The sequence below is a fragment of the Strongylocentrotus purpuratus genome, unplaced genomic scaffold (genome assembly GCF_000002235.5).
Source record: "Strongylocentrotus purpuratus isolate Spur 01 unplaced genomic scaffold, Spur_5.0 spur5_contig_855, whole genome shotgun sequence".
Taxonomy (NCBI): Eukaryota; Metazoa; Echinodermata; class Echinoidea; order Camarodonta; family Strongylocentrotidae; genus Strongylocentrotus; species Strongylocentrotus purpuratus.
The window spans coordinates 935138-955828 of record NW_022145563.1 but is presented as its reverse complement, the minus strand read 5'-3'; the positions used below and the strand labels follow the sequence as shown (position 1 = coordinate 955828).

At 35.7% G+C, this 20691-nt stretch overlaps 1 protein-coding gene across 2 annotated transcripts; it reads left to right on the top strand.

The window, feature by feature from the left end:
* Positions 1-2861: 2861 nt before the first annotated feature.
* On the top strand, positions 2862-18063 carry LOC115918992 (CD209 antigen-like protein 2). Of its 2 annotated transcripts, XM_030996485.1 has the most exons (4): positions 2862-3040; positions 6420-6701; positions 14269-14382; positions 17774-18063. In XM_030996485.1, exons 1-4 carry the CDS (start codon positions 2959-2961, stop codon positions 18043-18045), a joined length of 750 nt encoding a protein of 249 aa, XP_030852345.1. In that variant the 5' UTR covers positions 2862-2958; the 3' UTR covers positions 18046-18063. The 2 variants fall into 2 exon arrangements, with proteins under 2 accessions (XP_030852345.1, XP_030852349.1); XM_030996489.1 differs by lacking the exon at positions 17774-18063 and having other exon boundaries at positions 14269-14473.
* Positions 18064-20691: the final 2628 nt, after the last annotated feature.

Genomic DNA, 20691 nt, shown 5'->3' with positions numbered 1-20691 from the left:
ACTTGGGCTGCCCCCTTGAAAATCCCGAGCATTTTCGTGAGGGGCCAACAAAGGTCAAACAGGGGTCGAAATTCAAATGCATTCAAATCGTGTCGATATGCATATCAAATTACTCTTCTGATCATGAGGATTCCAAAAATGTATAGTTTGTTATACCTCCGACCTAAAATGAGGGCGCTATGGTCAAAAAGGTTAATGCACTTGAGACTGGTGGTCAAATTCACCAACACGTCCCATTCTAATGATTTTAGTGTCTAATAATATGTTTTCTGATCTGGCAAATTCAGCTATACAACTTTAAAAAATAAAAGTGCTTACCTTGACCATGAACATTCAAAATATGGCTGCCGTTTCGGTGACAAACCTTTAAAAACTTCTTATCCATGGGTTTGGGGGAAATTTCAAGGTTATGGCAACCACTTTTAATTAAGATAATTTGATTAATCCTGATAAGATAATTCATACTCATTGTGTGTGTCTACTGTGTATTCTTGACAGCTAGTGTGTGCATCTGTTACTTATGCGTTTGTAAATACATGAGGGTGGGTGGGTGTGTGTTTAGAGAGACAGAGAGAGAGAAAAAATGGGGGAGATAGAGCGAGAGAGAGAGAGAGAGAGAGAGAGAGAGAGCGCGCACACGCAGTGACAGATCGGGAGGGGGTCAGGAAATTTTGTAGCAAACAAAACAAACCAAAAAGTCATCAGTCCCCTTCTTCCTCTTTTTCCTTCCTCTTTTTGGGGCGGGGAGGACCACGTGCCCCTGTTCCCCTGAATCCAGGCGCGTACGCAGGGGGGGGGGGGGGGGGAGGGGGTGTCCTTCTTGTAGAACTTGCAGAACTTCAGAGCATCGGGCCTCGCCAATTAAATCCCGAAGACATGATCCGTTGTCCCGAACACCCTGTCCCGAACATCTTGACCACTTCGTGTTGCTGGTGTGGCGAATACCAGTTTTAAATAAGGTAGATATTGTTCAACAGCTTATCCATTTTAATCATTTTTTGTTATTAGTACTTAACCTTTTTAATAAATAGATTTACAGCATTTTCATTATTCATCCATGAATGAAAAATCTGTTGATATGACTATGACTAATTAATAGTAGTGATAGCAGAAAGCACTGCAATCATGAAGATTGTATACGAGATCTACCCGACGCCATCTACGTAGGCGTCAGACTGGTAGATCAATCGGACTTATGTCATGCGGGACTAATTCCACGGAATCTACCTGCATATTAGTTGTAAATTTGTAATTATCATGGATGATTTGGTACTCAGCTGAATTACATTTTCCACATTGTCTGAGCACCCTATCCGTAACCTAACTTACATCCAGTACTATTATCTTTCCGTTGTCATCTGGTGTAATTATCATAGTAGATCTGACTGCCATTGCTTCATTGCGTGACGCGCATTGGCGACCTTCAATTCAATTCAATTCAATTTCAATTCAATTTAGTATTTATTGTCCATTTCTGGATATTTGATTTTCACTGGTGTAACATATACAGATTAACAATTACTAATGTATTTACAAAAATGTAGACATTAACAGTGAATACACAAGGTTTAACATATTAAGCACAGATTAACAGAGGATCGAATGTTGTTTTATAAACACTAATTCAGAACAATAGTTAACATAGTAAATGAAGCAGAGCAAGAGGAGGTGTCAGGTGATCAAACGATTTAACAGGTGAGGTAAATATAAATATACTGATATTCTGAGGAGGTTTGGTATCCAATCTACCCATACATGTATTTTCGTCGTAAACCAATTTGGGAATTATTAATTAGATTAAATATGATATTAAAGTACAACACTGGGTCTTTGAGACATTCCGTTGTACATATGGATGGAGTTTGCTATGAATGATTGCCGAGTTCTCACTCGTGCAGACCTGGGCACACACAAACGAAAGCCTGACCTATTATAATTGTAATTAGTGTGAAGCGGGTGGGTGGGGTCGTTCATGATTCGTTTGACTTTAGCAACTACTCTTTCTTCATACAGTGTAGATACTGCGTGTAGGCTACTGCCAATTATCTGTTGTGCTACTCTCCTCGTACTGTCTAACTTCTTCTTATCTTTTTGAGTTGCATTCCCAAAATAGCATATTATGTTGTATGTAGCTACACTCTCTATCAATGATCTGTAGAATAGAGTCAGAATTGTTTTGTCTACATGCATCTTTCTCATCATTTTCAAGAAGTACATTCTCTGATTGCACTTTTTTCTAAGCAAGGTAACATTTGATGACCAGTCGAGTGAATCAGATACCGTTGTTCCCAAGTACTTATAACTGTCAACTCTTTCCACAGCCGACCCCTGAATAGTAAGCGGTGGTCTTGCTTGTGGACTTCTCCGAAAATCTATAATCATTTTCATAATAATATTGATAATAATAATAATGAAAGTGATAATAATAATGATGATGATGATGGTGATAATGAAAATAATATTGATGATTATGATGATAACAATGATTATTATGATGATAACAATGATTATTATGATGATAACAATGATTATTATGATGATAGCAATGATTATTATGATGATAGCAATGATTATTATGATGATAGCAATGATTATTATCATTGGCTATATAGAGGAGGCAAGTAGATACTAGTGGAGTCCCGCTTTAATGTCTGCTGAAATTATCGAGTTATTTGAGTAATTAGTACAAATATTAGTATTCCAGGGTTTCCATGACAGTTTCTCTAACCTGTGGTAATAACACGAAATTAAATTAGCTTTCCATCGTTTTCCCAAGAGCATTGGTATACTTACGGAATGATTGGTAAAACAAAAAGTGCGCGCGCCTATTTGCAGGCGATCGATCGGTTGGTGTAAAATCAACCTCAAAAATATACCGAAGATCGCGGCAGAAAGCATGGTCACAAAAGTGTGGACACATACCAGAACTTATCCTGTGACGGAGCCAATTTGGCCATCATGTTTCCAATTCACATTTTAGAAGGATTAATTGCATTTAGCATTCTTTTTCTCGGTCGTAGTTGTTTGTCGACGGAATCGGGTAAGTCAAATTCTGCCATATCCAGACGATTGCATAGACTTTCGAGAAATTAACTCAACTGCAATTCCAATACCCTTTTGTAATCTTCGTAGAAATCAGGTTCGGACTGCATAATATGTCATTGTAAAGTTAGCGCATTTCATTAGACGGTGCACGAGGCGTTGCGATCTTTGCGATTGTTTAAAAGAATGTGATTTTCTCTTCCTCCGCCATTTCTAACAGCTTGAATATTTCTTTAAATGATTTACTTTTCACTTTAATGAGGGGTAAGACCAATTTCTTTTATGTCGTTTCTTTTCGTTTACAAATGGATAACGGAGCCTCTATTTTTTACGTGAAAGTGGGAGGTAAATATGGGAATAATGAAAAATTATGAACTAGTCTATTTCTGGCATCGGATCAAATTTTAAGCAACAGAACGTTAATATATATATATATATAGTCACAAAAAACAGTAACAAAAACGCGATGAATCCCGGATTCATCTTCTTGATATGATAATAGGTGATTTTAGAAGTAGGAGTATCCGAAGACCCGGTTTGGATTTAGCCCCCCCCCCCCCCTTTTTTTTTTTAAATTTCTAAATAAAGAAATCTAAGTATCAAAGAATGGGTCGCCTTTATGAGGTGATGACCACCTTTTTGGGAGAAGTAAAACAGCACCCCCAAAACATGATGAACTGTTTTTGTATCTGCTTGTCAATATATTTTACGAATATTGTGCCCCCTCCTGGATCCGCCCTTGATCGGCACGTTACAGTTACAGCAGCACGGCAACAGAGAGGCCTAGTTAAATTTAGTTAACTATGAAATCTTCTTCACCGTAAAAACATTGCAAACTTTCAATAATGCGAGGTTATTGACTGATACCGCCGAGTACACGAGAAATCTTTTTAGAACAACAATGATACACAATTTGCCTAAATTGCGTAACATTCCGTATAAATGTTTTTCTTCATTTTTTTATCAGGCGTTTTTTGAATGACTCTTTAAACACGGACATGAAAAGTTATGCGAATTATTTAAAACGCAGTTTTATTGGGACTGGACCGATTTGAACTCCTGCCTAGTACCGTGAAAATATGCTACCTAAAACAAACAAAAACCTCACAAAATTGTGTAAATCTTGGTTTAGTTTTTCATGTGAAAAGATTCTCCTTCCGCTGGTACCAGTGAATTTGACCCTACATTTGGCCTACGAAAAAAAAATGTTGTACTGCCCTTTACGACCGACCCAAAAATCTTGAAATCTACGGTCGGCTTTTTAAAAAAGTTTTTTTTTTTACCGTTTTTTAGAAAAATGTATTAAAGCATTCAAAACTGAGAAATATCGGCCCAAAGAGGGAGTTAATTTTTTTTTTTTAATTTCCGACCAACCGACTCATGTTTTGGCACCTAAAGGGCAATACAACAGCTCTGTTTTTTAGGCCTTATGATATCGGAAGCAGTCTAGTCCGGGTTTTTTCGGCTCACCCTGTATAATAATCCTTAAAGGGCCCATGACATCGAAATACAAGTGTATTCCTCTGGGTGTGCAGTCCTGCATACATCTCATATTTTGATATGTAAGCTTCTGAATTTGTTTCATAGATTTCTAAATATTTTTTGAAATATTTGTTTTTCAAACTTGCTAAGCTCCACCCCAAAAACCTCCAGGTCTCATTCCCCTTGTGACATCATCTGTTGAGAAAGTGGCATGTAACTTTGCCAACAAAATTTCCAACCGTTTTCCCATGAAAATAATACATAAAAAAGACTTTAAGAAATCTTTCAACACTTAAATGTTGGGAATTCGTATAAAGAGCAAATTCGTTGCTTTGTGATGATTGACATTCACCTAAAATTTGATTCAATCATAATAATATAGTTGGGAGAATTAAGGAAGCGATCAGATCAGTTTTTCCCAAACATGTTATCATTAATAATGGTCTGTTTTCACTCAAACGTTCAGATTATCATTAATTGTACATCTAGCATTGAAGTCACTTCCTTAGCACCATTTTCTCTCATCTGAACAATGTAACCAAGTTTCTTTGAGGTTCATACTTGTTGTCCCTTTTACCTTTATCTGTATTACGCCTTCCTCCTGACAATGCAATAGGGTATTGAAATTGACTTGGAGTTGATTTCTTGTAAAAAAAAATTCGATCTAATTTAGCATTAAACACTAATAGATCATTGAATATTGAATATGTGTGGAGGTATCGTGGTAAAGTAGTTCATAGTTCATTTACTTGACTCACAATCCATGCGTTGAGGGTTCGAATCCCAGTCCTGTACTAACGTCCCTTTGCATAAATTCGCCACTCTCCATCCAGGGGCAGGTTGATACTTTGCAATTGTTGGGGTAATATTCGCAGGGCCTTCGGGGATAATAGCATTGATACTGATGAGGCATCCTCTGGTCAATAAAATATTATTAGTACTTTTTTTTAATTGAATCGAATTTATTAACCATATATATATATATATATATACATGTAAAAGCAAAACATACAATAGAAATAGAATACATACAACATACAAAGCAAATATGTAATCAGGACCACATAGAAGCAAATTGCTTATAAATAGGCCCGCCCCCACCCCCACAAAAAGCAAATTATATTAAATGTAATTCAGTCACCATACCCAAACATGCACACATACTACATACACACATACCTACATAAATATTGTCGTTACAAACTTTCAAATAGGAATTTTCGACAAAGCTTTTTAAAACAGGATAAAGTTGAACTTAATTTTATTGTATGTTTTGCTTTTACATGTGTTTATATATATATATATATATGGTTAATAAATTCGAGTAATTCACGCCTGCATCATTTGATGAATTAAGGGAATAAGTAAGTTTTACTTTGGGTTGATGAAATGGTCTTTTTGACGAGTGGCATATGGAATTTTGAATAAACATGTTATTATATTTTCACATGAAAAATGTTATGTCTTACGGAGTACATACAAATTAGAATAGAGTATTGAATGTAGTCAAATCGTATAAAGGCACGAATTGCATCTGTTTAAAGAGTGGTATACTTGGACTTTGCATTTGTGAATTTGTCATAATTCTTAGAGATTTTTTCTGTAAAACCTATTATATTTTCAGATGTGATTTACAAGTATTTTCAAATTGTTTTGAATATATAAAACATTACTATGCAATATAAAATTTAGTTTAGAAAGGATACCAACATATTTTGAAAGTTTCTTAGAAATGTCTAATATATGCATATTCCCATTCAATGACTTATTAATTGTAACACCGAGAAATTTTACATTTTTACACTTTTATTATTATTATTATCAATACCATCATTACTATTGTTATTGATATTATTATTATTGCTATTATCCTTACTATTATCATGATTATTAAGATGTAGCTTGCCCCGTCGGCTGGACATCCTTCTCCTCGAGATGCTACTTCGTGATGCAGAGCCTGTACACGTGGCAGGGGGCTCGGGACGTATGTCAAGGCCTCGGTGCAAGGGTCATCGAAATCACCACAGCGGACGAAAACGACTTCATGGTGAAACTGGTGGATGGCGTCACGTTTACATCCGAGGATAAGGCGTGGCTGGACTGTACTAACATTGGGAGGTCACTGAACGACTGGGTTTGCGGCCCGGATGATCATGAACTGTCATATACATATACAAGTAAGCTACAATTAAGTTAATGAATACAATTTTCTCCGACGCAGTAGCAACATTTTTTGTAGATCAACATATACCACATTTTGTACGATAATTTGGCTATAGGCCTTGCTCTAGAATGGATAGTTTCAGTATTCCAAAAATCAAAATCTTCTTGTTCGGTCGCTTCCCGCTCTCACTCAATACAACAACCTGTAAACCATTGCAGTATTAATTGGTCTTTTGATTGTTAATGAATAATCAATACACAGGCGCAGGCTGTGTGAATTCGTGCGTCTTCGAGCCAAGTTCAAGGGTCGGTGATTATTTAATTAGGAATGATCGAGGGATGTCTATAGCCGTTATCTCTCTCCCCTTCAAATTTTGAAAATTCCCAGCAAGTATCTTAACTTAACAATTTTAAGCTTCTTAACCCCTTGAAAGTACGGAGGGGATTAAATTAGCTACTGTGGTCAAAAGTGTTCAAACAACAGAATACAAATTTTCTTATTTTTTTCCTTTTCTTGGCCTCTGCGCTCGCTCGCAAAAAGTAATTTTTTTAAAGTGCGTCGGTAGAAAATTTGATCTTCCCTGTTTCAGTGGCTAAGTTCGATTGAATTTTGCGCTTCCCGGGTCTTATCCCCCCCCCCTCCCTCCGCCCCACCGGGAAGCATAAAACGCTCCATTGCATGCAATGTGGGACATGCAGTAGTATGTTAAAGGGATAGTTGAGTTCTGTTGCAGAGGGCGCTACACAAAATATTTTTTTGTGAGATAATGAAAAACTGAGTGTCAAATTTGAAAGAACATAATATTTAAATGACAAAATCATCTTTGTTTGATTAAAATCGGTTCAGAGACGGCTGAAAATATAACGATTTTTAATACTTGCGTACCACCACAAAATATTCGATATTTTGAAAAATTTGAAAAAACCGTTGAAAAAAACGAAATAACGCCTTTTACGTTGTATTTCAGCAAATGCCGATGTTGTTTTGTTTTTTTTGGCATTTTTGTGTTGCTTATATTACGCACAACCAGCCGGCCCATGTATTGTTATTTTTAATTAAATAATTGATTGAAGGTCACCAGGTTTTTTTTTTAAAGTGGAGCTGAATTGGTATGATCGTATTGGCTAAATTTCACACATTTTGGGGTCTAAAATGACCTTCATAGCAATTTTAGGTTCTAAAAGGGTACTAGAAATGTCATAGATAAGAATAAGAGCAATAACCATGCACTTTGAAGGCATTTGCGGTCTGAAAACAGAACTCAACTATCCCTTTAATTTGTGTCATTCCTGGTTATTGTTATCTTTACTCTTACACTCAATTATCTATGTTACACTATAACTTTGGAATTTGTTATCCCATGTATAACAAATTGAGAATGATCCTATCTGGTTGGATTGAAATCAATAAAGTTTGAATTTGAATTTGAATATGAATTTGAGTTTGAATTTGAATTTGAATTTGAATTTGAATTTGAATTTGAATTTGAATTTGAATTTGAATTTGAATTTGAATTTGCAACAGAAGCCCAACTCAACCCCCCCCCCCCCCCCCCCCCATCCCGAAGTTTTTAATTCCAGAGCTGAGCATCCAGACCAAATCTGTTCAACCCCGGCACTTTAAAAAAAAAACACTCCCCTCCCATTTTGAGGTTATACAATTTTAATTTTCTTTCTTTATTTCTTTAATTTCGTCTGTCAGCAAATCAGAATCATTTAATTTTGGTCTGTGAAAACAATTATGAACCGAAAAGCAGCCATGCACTTACGATTCTAGGATAACTGGGTTTGCGACAGTGCCACTTTATGCTCTCTATTGAGCATGGTCTAATAAGGAAGAAGTGACAATGAGCTTTGCAATGATGTTCATTGAGTAATAATTAGGCTGATAAAACCTTGGTTCCTATTAGGGACACACTGTATATTGGCATTTAAGAAATTTTACCCACGTAAACATCTGACTCCCCGCAAATATCAACTTATGAAAACATTAGTAGCATGTAGTACATAGAATGGACTATTTAATTAGATGGCTGTTTCGGAGCTAGTCAAATCAATAAATCAATAAGTCCGATTGTGACGTCAAGGAGATCAGTGCGAGGATTTCATTCAATTAGTTTAATTTGGCAGGTGATTATGAATAACCCACGTTGTCGCACCGAAAGCTAAATTGCGAAACCTAAGGCTATATGAAATTGATTTCTGGTTTCTCGTCCGGGTTTTTTGAAAATAAGGAGAAGGTTCCATGTTTTTTATTCATTTATTTATTTTGTAAATATATATATTTTTAATAATAATAATAATAATAATTATTATTATTATTATTATTATTGTTATTATTATTGTTATTATTATTATTATTATTATTATTATTATTATTATTATTATTATTATTATTATTATTATTATTATTATTATTATTATTATATGGGGGTTCTTTACATTTAAAACTTATTCGGTCAATTTCAACGCATATTTTATTATTTATCAATTTCAGGACAAAAATATAAATGACAATATAATATGTCTAGGCTGGCCGAAAAAAGAGGAAAGAGGAGGTGACGAGAAACTATACATTATTATCCTTTGGCCTGATAAATTCGCATCGAGGTGGATTGATTCCAGCACAGGGCGCATCAAGTGGGGTTTGTCGAGGATACCACTGTGGCTTTAACAGCATTGCTGTCGCGGTGCTTAAAGAGAAAATAGGGTCTGGTAAAGACGACCATAATTTGCAAGCTTTCTCATTCTACCTGTGTCAGTTTCTAAAAAGAAACAAACAAAATAATACAAGTGTCTCCTTAAAAAGGGTTTGCTTTAGAAATGCCCTCATATCCCAAATATGAGAAATAGAATTGTGTCTAGCTCAACCATTTCTTTGAGAAGTGCAAGTAATTTTTTTTACCAAGATTGAATTTGTTCTCATTTTTAATCATTTCGAAACCGCTCAGTATGCTTGTGCATCAAATTATGTGCTTCATAATTATAATCGACATTTTCCAGTTTAATCCAGATAGTTTCTTTCACAGTATAATCACATGACCAATAGGAAATGTTTTCAGAACCTCTTTGGGATGAATAGATTCTTTAAAAACAGGCTGGTAAGTGAAATAAGGGCAGTTGATTAGAAACAGTGATGAATGTTTGCCAATTGCTTACACATAGCCAGGCAACCACAAAGAATTATGAAGCAGACTAGACGCGTTGAAAAGGGGACAAATATGAATTCAATGCCAATAGGGGCGTTCATACCTACAGAAGAAAAACAGAGAGATTTAAAAGTTGATTTTTGCATCGCGATCCAATTTTTTTTTTGTGCGTGTGTGGACAGAATAATTTCACTTATCTTCGCGATTCGCATCGCGATCAAATACGCAGTACCGGTCAAGATTTACACATGCGCAGTTCGGCCGTTCTTAAAGTCGAGCGAGAATTCTCCTTTCTGTGTGTGAATGGTCCCCCCCCCCCCCCCGAAGAAAAAAAAATGAATATTTGCATCGTGATCCAATTTAGCACTAAATTGACATTGTGTGAATGGTCGCCAGTAAACTACTGTTTCCCTTTGTATTCGGAAGTGGTGTATCTGCATGAGTTGAAAGAATCCAAATGTAAAATTTCAAACACCCTTTTGAAGTAAAATCGGGTTGATCGACAAGTGCTCTAATAAACTTCAGGGCACGAAATGCATGTTCCATGAAATGGGGACATTGAAATCAATCCCGACAACAACTTAAACTCATCTAGAAGGTAGATGTAGATTTAATGAAATGATGAAGCGCTGAATCAGATACAGAAAATTAAGGTAATTGCCTGTATTTCTATAGCCAAGAGGGATAAATAGTGATGGTTATTTTACCTGACTGCTAAGAAAGCATAATCGTTGTTACTGTAAGCAATACGGCTTTCATGAAGAGAAGATTGGGTTCCGAGGCGAGAAAATAGGAAATTGATTTGTGAGCTTTAATGTTACTTTTTTACGCTAGTGTGGAAGAATATTATAGAAAAAATTCTCATGAAATTTAAGTCATTAAAATTTCCTCATATTCAAAATATGCCAAGAAACACATGAACATGTTTGGACCAAATTTCATGACAAATGTTTATTTCGTTCGCATATACACATTTCTGTGTACAGCGCATGCTACTTTTAGCAAGGCCGAGTCAAATCCCCTTTTTTAAATATGATTCTAAAACTTCCATGCATGAACAATGTTGTAATGAATAACGGTCGCACACGCACTTTCATGACTGCGTGTTAGAACATTATACATTACCATTTTATTCAGCCCCATAAATCTTTCATGTTCATCGGTCGTGTATTGATTAAAAATAGCAAGGTAGACTAGCAACCGATTATTAGATGAAGCCGAACAGCACACCGATGTCACAACATGATTGATCTCTTTTCATTGTAAACCCGGTTAGTTGATTAAACACGTACTTTTCTAAGACTGAAATGGGAATATGTTTGCTTGACTATCAATCTAGGCAGTAATAGGCACATAACCAGAGTTCTTTAAATTATTTGGAGTGATTGAAAGACATTTTTGGTGGAGTATGAGTTCATGGGCAAAGATTGTCATATCGCACTTACATCTTGTGAGAGTCAGATGTATGCAGGATAGTTAAGAAATTGAAAACACCACAAAGAAGAAAGTTACACCTTGCCAGCTATGTATTATGCAGGTATAATGAATTCTACAACCAATTTCTTTAGTGTATTATTAAAGTAAAAATATAAAAAGTAGAGTATTAGCCACAGAACTACATTGTGCAGAAAACTACAGGTATCTGGAAGTAATTTGCAACAAAGGGATATGTGGTACAAAATTAGAATTGATTCTTTCTGTGAAGTTTTTGAGCGATCTATAAAGGAGAAGAAATAGGACTCAGTCTTGCTGAAGATCACAAGCATTACATCTTGCCACTCTCGACCCAGGTGATGTAAATGGGTACCTGGCAGGATTTAATTCCTTGAAATGCTAGAGCGCCGTAATGGCAGCACATCTAAAGCCGGGGTAATAATCTCCAAGTTTGGAAGCGCTTAGTGATTGTAATACGCGCTATATAAAAACTGAGTATTATTATTATCTTGAAACGGCATATCCTTGGGCGTCAATCCTTACGCAACACCTATTGTTCAGGGGGTGATGAATGAATAGATCACCCCCCCCCTGAATAATAGGTATCAATTACAGATCTACGCCCATGGGTATATCAGACGGCATAGAAATGTTTGGACCTAAACTTATGTTCATTTCTTGCAAGACATTAGCGACCGTGTTACATTGTGGACTTTAATTTGTTACAAAAATAACAGATGGTAAAGAGCACAACTGAGGAGGCAAGTGTTTTATGCAGGGTTTTCTAAACTATAGAAAAGTCGATCTAAGCAAAATGGTCGTTTAAACTCGAGTGAAGAATACAACTGATCAAGTAATGATTTATTGGAAAGCCTCAATTTATGATGACATGTTATGCATTTGAATATCTGTTTAGAGCCAGAAGGTCTGAAAGGTAAAGACCAGTATTGGAAACGCCCCAATTTCAAAAAATGAAATGGAAGCTCTCATTACCAATCATGTGAAAGAATATGTTTTGACTAATACATGATGATAAAAAAATTGCCGGGAAACCGCCTACAAATTCATATATTTAGTAAATTTGTTTCTCTCATGGTCTGTGAGAGATATAGGGTAGTCCCATATACATCTTTCTGTGTATAGTGCTTGTAACTTTACGAAGAATGGGCCAAATTTCTTATCATTTTGATGATTCCAGAACCTTGCAGATGCTATATGCTAGATGATCAACCTTTTCTGATCGATTCCACAACGTTTCTTTCACAATGCAATCGCATGACCATAACTGGTCTTTACCTTTAAAACAGAGTTAATGCCCTTTCGGCCTTGAGCAGACAACGTATGCACGGGGAGTGAGATGTGTCTTTTAGCAGTTATAGGCACACGTACTTCACATACATGCGTCTTCAAAAGATTAATCAATTTTAGCTAATGAAAAATGGTCTTGATGAACCACAGTCTCAAACTTCATGTGAATCATGTGGGCAAATCAACGAAAAAGGTTCACTAGCCAAAAATCATAGAAATAGGCAATAACTCCAGAAAATTTGATGTGATCAAACATAGCTCAACAAGCACGTTACTTCGCGTGGTATGTCAGTAGAAGCGAAGCACATTTACCCCGGCCGGCCCCCCACTCCGAGAACGGACGGACCTCATGCGTGTTACCAAAATGTCCGTTAAAGGGGTACTTTTCGTGCGACAAAGTCCGGCCCGAGAATTGTAAAAAAGAAAAGGGGTGTATTTAATTTTCACCCGGAGATTTCTTTAAAAAGGGGGTGGTCTTTTTTTCTCTCATCTCTTTGGACTCCTGAGAAATTATTCCGAATTTATGATTGAGGGGGGTTCGGAAATGTTGGCAGTCCTCAGATAGGGGGGCTTTCAAAACGAGGGAACAGGCATATGCGTACCCTAAATAACACTGAGTGGGGGGGGGGGGGGGGGGGCGGGACATTTACTCATGATTTTCTTCAAAATATAACTAATTTTTCGGGCGAAATGTGGCAACATTTTTAGTGAATATATCAAATCTTATCTTAAGGACTCATTTTTTCACACCACAAGCACTATTTCTTCAGAATTGATTTCTTAGCAAATTATGTTGGAGGGATCAAAGATTACTCTTAATAAGAGCTTTTTGTGACACCTTGAACATGCTAAATCAAGGTTAGTGAAGTTTATAAAAAGCAGGCAAAGGGCAGAAGCTTATAACCACATTTTAAATATAGATACATAGATAACCATGTATCTGTATTTAAAATGTGATTATAAGCTTATGTTAATACCTAAACTAGATTCATTCAACCCCCAAATCAGACTTGTCGAAATGTTAACAATGAGTTAAAAATGGCCTCGTTCACTTTGTGTCACTGAAAAAAGAATACTTTTTACATCAGCCACTAGAGGAATACTGTGAAATTTGCTTTATGTATCACTGAAAGGCAGATGTATCTGAATCCCTGATTAAAAATAAGTATGTTTAAGCTTAGAACTGTCTAAAATAGCTTTAACACATGTTCTGAATCGCATGTCCGTTACGCTAGAGTTACTCATGTACTGAAAGGGAGAGATATACTTTAGCAGCATTACATAATTATTCCTTTCGCTTACAAACTATAAAGCGTCTTACTAAAGTGTTATTACTTTTAGCTAAGATTCTGTGCAATATGTATGTATAATTTGTATACGTGTATTATTTTTTTTAATAAAATTATTCTTCTTCTTATTATTATTATCATTTTTTTGTTGTTGGGGGGGGGGTAATTTGCTTTTTATTTAAATTCAGATTTGTTATCATTAACTCCCTGCATGGCATTGATGTTTGTTTTTTAAAATAAATTTTTGTTTATCATTATCGTTATTAGTATTGTCATAATTGCTACCATCATAATTACCATCATCATCATCATCATTCTGTATAGAAAAAATTGTATACTATCAATCGTTTGTATGTCTCTGGAAATGAAATAAACAAACTGAATTTGTTTTTTCTTTCAAGACTGGAAACCTAATGAACCTAACAACGCTGGCAGTGAACACTGCATGGAAATGTACGGCACTGGGATCTGGAATGATAAATCATGTGAAGCACAAAATTTGGCTATCTGTGAGAGTAAGTAAAGAACAACTAAGGCCATGGAAAAAATATACATGTTTAGCGTCTCCGCCCGCTTCCTTTTTGGGGGCCGCCTCCTATTTTTTTTTTTTTTAATTGTTGAATTTTTTTTGAATTTTTTTTTTTTAAAGAAAAAAAAACATGAAAAGCACTGCTAATATGGATCTATTTCTGATTTAAAAAAAAAAAAAAAAAAGACGGCGGCCATCTTGAAAAATAGCCCGACTGAAAGGAAAAATGTACCGAGCGGCCATTTTGAGCGGCCATTTTGAAGGAAAAAAAAGGGGGCCTCCTCCTTCCTATTTTTCCAAAAAACAGGACGCTAAACATGTTTTTTTTTTATTTGGCCTAAGACACAACATTCTATCAAACAGAGACTATGTCGTGGTCTAGCGGTTTTATCACAATCTGGGAAAGCAAAGTCGTGGATTCGAGCCCCGGCACAGCAATATTGATGGACATTTTCTCAACACAACGACTATCTATCTAGGATGCGAAGGTCATTGTGAATTGATTAGCATGTGCGCGCCCGTAAAAACGTTGACGAGCTGAAATTCTCCCCACGGAGCGGAGAATGTGCACTGTAGTGTGCGGTATATAGGGTAATAACGATATTGGAAGCCACTCTAAATAGTTCTGACTGTCATGGCCGTTACGCTGGAATATCCCTATTGTGTTCTGAATTACTTGTGTGGCCTTGTTTTTTTTCTCAAGAAGTTACAATCTAATCAAATATTCAGAGCCTTGTTTTTTTTTCTTCAAAAAGTTACAATCTAATTAAATATTCAGAGCATTATTTCAGGATCTCGATACAAAAATTTGACATCTTTAACTTCACAATGTCCAAACGTTAGTCTGATTGTCCAATTTTCATGAAATTTGCCCTGATATCCATTTTTAACCAATTAACGTCACGTCTATCCTTCTAGTGGTATAGAGATTAAGAGAAAACAAATAAAATAAGCCCAATCGAAGTTTTCGCCCCAATTTGTGGCCAGAAATTAAGAAATGCATCCTAAAACATGTGACGACTTGCACATATTACCCTCACAAAACCTTTAAATCCTGACACACTTCACTACTTTCCTTATACACACGAGCACACACACGCACACACACACGCACCTACCCCACACCCACACATTCCACCGCATTTCCAATCCCACCGTCACAAAACCTTCACTTTTTTTTCTGTCACAATGTTTCGAACTCTGTAGCACCCCTCTCCCTCTCAACCCTCTCCCTCTCAATCCTCTCCCTCTCAACCCGACCAGAGAATTCCAGCCACTGTTGGTATGCTCGAGGAGGTTCCCCATTTTTTTTACGTTTTTAAAATATTTTTGTTTTTTGGGGCATGAATTCGTATTCGTTCACAAAAAAAAATGTACTTTCGGACAAGGGTGCTAAAGCAGGGCTCCCACTTAGCCGAGTTGGAGCCTCGAGTTGTGGCGAGCTGGCGCGATCTTATGGCAAGCAGTTTTATCATTAAAACATATTTCTTGATATTAAGAATTCAATTCTTGATATCTCGAAATCGAATTCCTGATATCACGAAATCGAATTCTTGATATCCAGAATTACCATTGCTTTACAATGTAAAATTATTTCTGATATCAAGAATTGATTTCTTGATATCAATTAATAATAAAACGGCTTGCCATAAGATCGCGCCAGCTCGCCACAACTTGAGGTTCCAACTCGGCTAAGTGGGAGCCCTGCTTAACAGTGGTTTTGTAACCGAAAAACAAAAATAATTGTGTTCATCGATTTTATTTCTCAAAACTCCAATTCTTTTTCGTACATAACATAGTTTATACAAAACCGCAACATAATTCAATGTTCATAATTTTGCAACGTATAGGACTAAAATATATCACAATCACAAGTCATAAAGGAAAGATATTACCACACTACACAGTTATTTCATCCCCAAATTTAAAACAAAACATTGCATTTTCTTCTATGTGTCAAAATCGATGGCAAGTGAAAAAGAAGTTCTTGGTTCTGTGTCGGCAGTTCGTGGGACCAATCGCTCTTTCCCCCTCTTCCCCCTTCCCCCTCTTCCCCCTCTTGCCCTTCCCCTCTTCTCCCTTCCCCCTCTTCCCCCTCTTCCCCCTTCCCCCTCTTCCCTCTCTTCCCCCTCTTCCCCTTCCCCTCTACTCCCCTTCCCCAAGCAGATGGTCGTTAAAAATCAGATAAGATGAGTTTTAAAGAAGTACTACTGAAAAGAGCAGGTGAAAGGCATAAATAATTAGTGTGTGTGCACGGTAGAAATGTTACACGTAAAGGAATTCGATTTGACAGAAACGGTACTAATGAAAGTTTATTGATTGATTGCAAACGCTCATATCCGATGAAGTTCAAAATAACCATTCCCTCTAAGTGTTTGCTTTCAATTATTTTCATTCTTTCCCTCGCTCGTTTCTACCGTTCCTCTTTCATATGCCAGTTACCCCCTCTGTCTTTATCTCTCGCTTTCTGCCGGTCCCTCTATAATATTTACTTTTCTTAGTAATATAATTAGCCGTATTTTTCTACATTGCATTGTATGCGAAACAACTTCTTTGAGATAGGAATTTCATGATAAACGATACACTTTGCAGTTGTGTGTTTTACGTGAATATCAAAGAGCGACGAATTCCATGTAAATATGTTACAGTACTAAAACTTAGACAATCCAACCTTTGTATTACGTTTATTTGTATGAAAACGGAGAAACAAGAAAAACAGAGTGTCGAAATTTTGAAATATATCGAATCATTAAAAAGAGTTATCAATGTTTAAACTTTGAGATCAATAAATCTATGCAAATATCAAATTAGGCAATTTGGCAAGAGGATTGTGACGTAGTCAGGGACAACTCTCCTGTTTGTCGTGTACCAACAATTATTAATTAATGTCTGTTTCTCTCCGGAGTGTCTGTTCCCTTGGGGCACAACTAAAAATAAATCATGTATGGCATGTAATAATAGAATCTCTGTAAAGAAAAAAAAAATCGTCCCTAAAATATAATCTTATGCCTTCATTTTTGAAAAATTGATACTTTGATTGACAGGCATATTTGTTTTGTTAATTGAAAGTAATTTGTCCGGCACTTCACCACTGTGACGTTATTGATTCAGCCTAATAAAATGCAGATTCCATGCAAGACATTGGTAAGATTAGAAATCATTGAATCGCCCAGTTTGCACGTAGATGTATAATTCACATTCGCTCTTTCTAGGCCTATCTATGTTACCACTCTTACCATTTGTTGTACCAGTTTAATGCTGCATGTATTGATGTGTGTAAAGCCGTTACAAAAGTAATAACTAATAATGTCCACCTATCATCACTATCATTATGTAGTTGGTTAGTTTCATAGTTATTTTTTCACTCCTTCTTCAAGAATCCTCATTGCCGAAAAGCACGAGAAGCATTTACATGAAGAGAGATGACTCCTGGCCTCCACGATGCCTCCAGAATCACGTGATACAGACCATCCAATCAACATCGCTCGTGCAATGTGTCAGCCGTTGCCTAGCGACGGGAGAAAGCTGTTTGTCTTTAAATTACTTGGAAGGGACAAGGGTATGTCAACTGAACGGCGCCAACGATGTCACCGCGCCGGGGGATTTTCAGGAAACAGAAAATTGCAAATATTATCGAATTATGGTGTGATTGATTTCCCGAATCCTGAGGGTGTATGTGCATGCGCTCATCCCGAAGTAATATGAGGAAGTGGGGGTGGGGGGGGGGGGGGGGGCTAATGCTTGAGTATGAATGCCAAGTGAAAATGAATCTTAGTTTCTCACATGGCGTTTAAGAAACTAAGGAGCAGGGGGTTTCATGTTATTTAATCTTTCTTCTGATCTGTACATACAAATCGGGTCATTTTCAATATAGTAGTGGCAGTGCTGCAAATTCAAATTTAATTTGTACATGCACTTTAGAACAAAAGTTATGAAATTATAAAACAAATTGAGGCAGACGGATAAAAGAAAAGTAGGGGACGAGACTCTACAAATTATTGTCATTTGGCCTTTTTTGTTTGTTTTGCAGGTGCAGTTCAAATTCAAATTTAATTTTGACATGCACTGAACTTAATTTTAGAACAAAAATGATCAAATAATAAAACAATTCAGGCGTTTATTGTTTAATTATCATATAACCTCAGATGAGGTATCGATAGATATCTAGAAAGCTACCTTACGTGGTTTTGAGTTAAAGAAGCGTTGGGGTCTGGGAAAATAAATACAATTTCATTCTTTTTATGATTTTATGTTACTGTGGAAGAATATTGTCCTCTGTCCTCTGAAAAGGATGCACTCTTCAAATATACTCCTTTATATATGACAAGAAATAGCTTAAAGGGAATTTTGGACCAAACTTTCATGCCACAAGTTTGTGTAGTTCCTAAAAAATTATATCTTTCCAAAACCTCTCAATATATCAACCTTATTTTTCTTATCGCTTCCAGACAGTCTCTTACCAGATGCAATCACGTGACCAGGGCCCTGTTTCATAAAACTTGTATCAATAACAAATTACGATAGCTGTTATAAAACTACTGAAATCCTGGCATTTGATTGGCTAAGAGCAAATTTGTCATTGAATTTCAGCATTTATTATCGATAAGAAGTTTTGTGAAACAAGGCCCAAATCTCAACTTTGTCTTTTAACAAAATACACGTCCATTCGACTTTCCCGTCATAACATTCACCAAATTTTTTACTAGAATTTAAAAAAGTTGAATCTGTACCTGATACTTAGATTCATGGTGAGATATATATGTCCATTCATATCAATGTTGTTAGGTGTGAAAATGGAACCGAATGCTTAACTTTTAAACTCTCAAAATTACTATTGAAGTCACAAAAATAGCAGTAAGTACGTCAAATTTCAATCAATCCCTTTGAATGAGGTACCATATTAAAATTTATTTCTTACTCTTTCCAGTGATAACCGAGAACTCAATTTTCATATTTACCATTAACTGTTGGGTTTTGCCATAGCAAGTCACAATTATAGTAGGTGATGAATAGTTAGAAACCAGGGCCCATATTCTTAGCAAAGTTTATATTTTCTTCTTTACCTCTTCAGAGGGACTTTATTATTTCGTTTCAAAATACGTATAGACTTTTTACAAAACGAGTAAAACGAAATATATGAATAATATACAAGATCAACATAATTTCTTAAAAGGATCATTATAACATTTCTATCATTTTCTTAACTTCTTCATTATCTAAGTATTTTATATTTTTTTTGTATTTCAAATAAGATTTCAATCTTTGTATAAAACAAGTTGTGCATATTTATCTGTAATTTATTTCATATCCAATCAATGACATTTTCAAATCGATTTCAATTTCTGTTTTAAAAATATCTTGCAAGGACATATAAAATGCTCAATAGTTTCTTGTTTACGACAAATTTCACATTCGTTAGACTGTACGATTGTCCATCTTTAGAGGGCTATTATTGTCTCTAATCTCATTAAATTGAACTGAAGTTAACAACTAGCTTGGTAAGCTTTCATGAATATGGGCCCTGGGGTTCAGGAAAGAAATCTATCTATATTGTGTCCTAAATTTTCTTTCCGGCACTGTAGTATTCATTTTGCATGCTCTAGTTACCCCATACCCTTATATATCATGTTGTGTCCTTGCCAGATATATCATTAAACAAATGTTGATTAATTTGCTGTTGCTTGGATATTATTGATAATTTCATGCCCCAATTGCGAAGCCTGCTATTTTGTAGTTAGTATATTTATAATGGCTCAAAAATGGAAATGATTTAGTTCTGCATTAATAATGTGCGTTGAATTAAAAAAAACGATTTATACATATCAGTAATAAAAAGTGGACTGCAAATTTTTAAAGGTTTAACCCATTTTATGAAGGAAACTTTACCTTTAAAGTTTTCCAATGTTATAGAATGTTATGTTAACACAATTGTGCACTTATTTTAGGGTATAACGACCAAGACTATATTATTCCTGAATGTAATTAATCCCTGTCTTCTTTTAATATGGTAATTATTAGTTACACGATAGGAAGAACACAAAGAAAAGACACAGACTATAAAATGCAATGTCAGTAAAATTTTATTGAAAATGATTTCAATATATTTATTGGATAACATACATGAAATATAATCTTCATGAATTAGGCACTAACAAAAAGTCAAAGGGTTATATAAAATAATTGATGTAGTGCTCAGAGGAAACGTCAAATATACACCTTTGTGATTTAATGCTTTAGAAGAATTTAGTTCCATTATTTCAGGTTTAATATCTAGATTTTGAATTGCATCTAGATT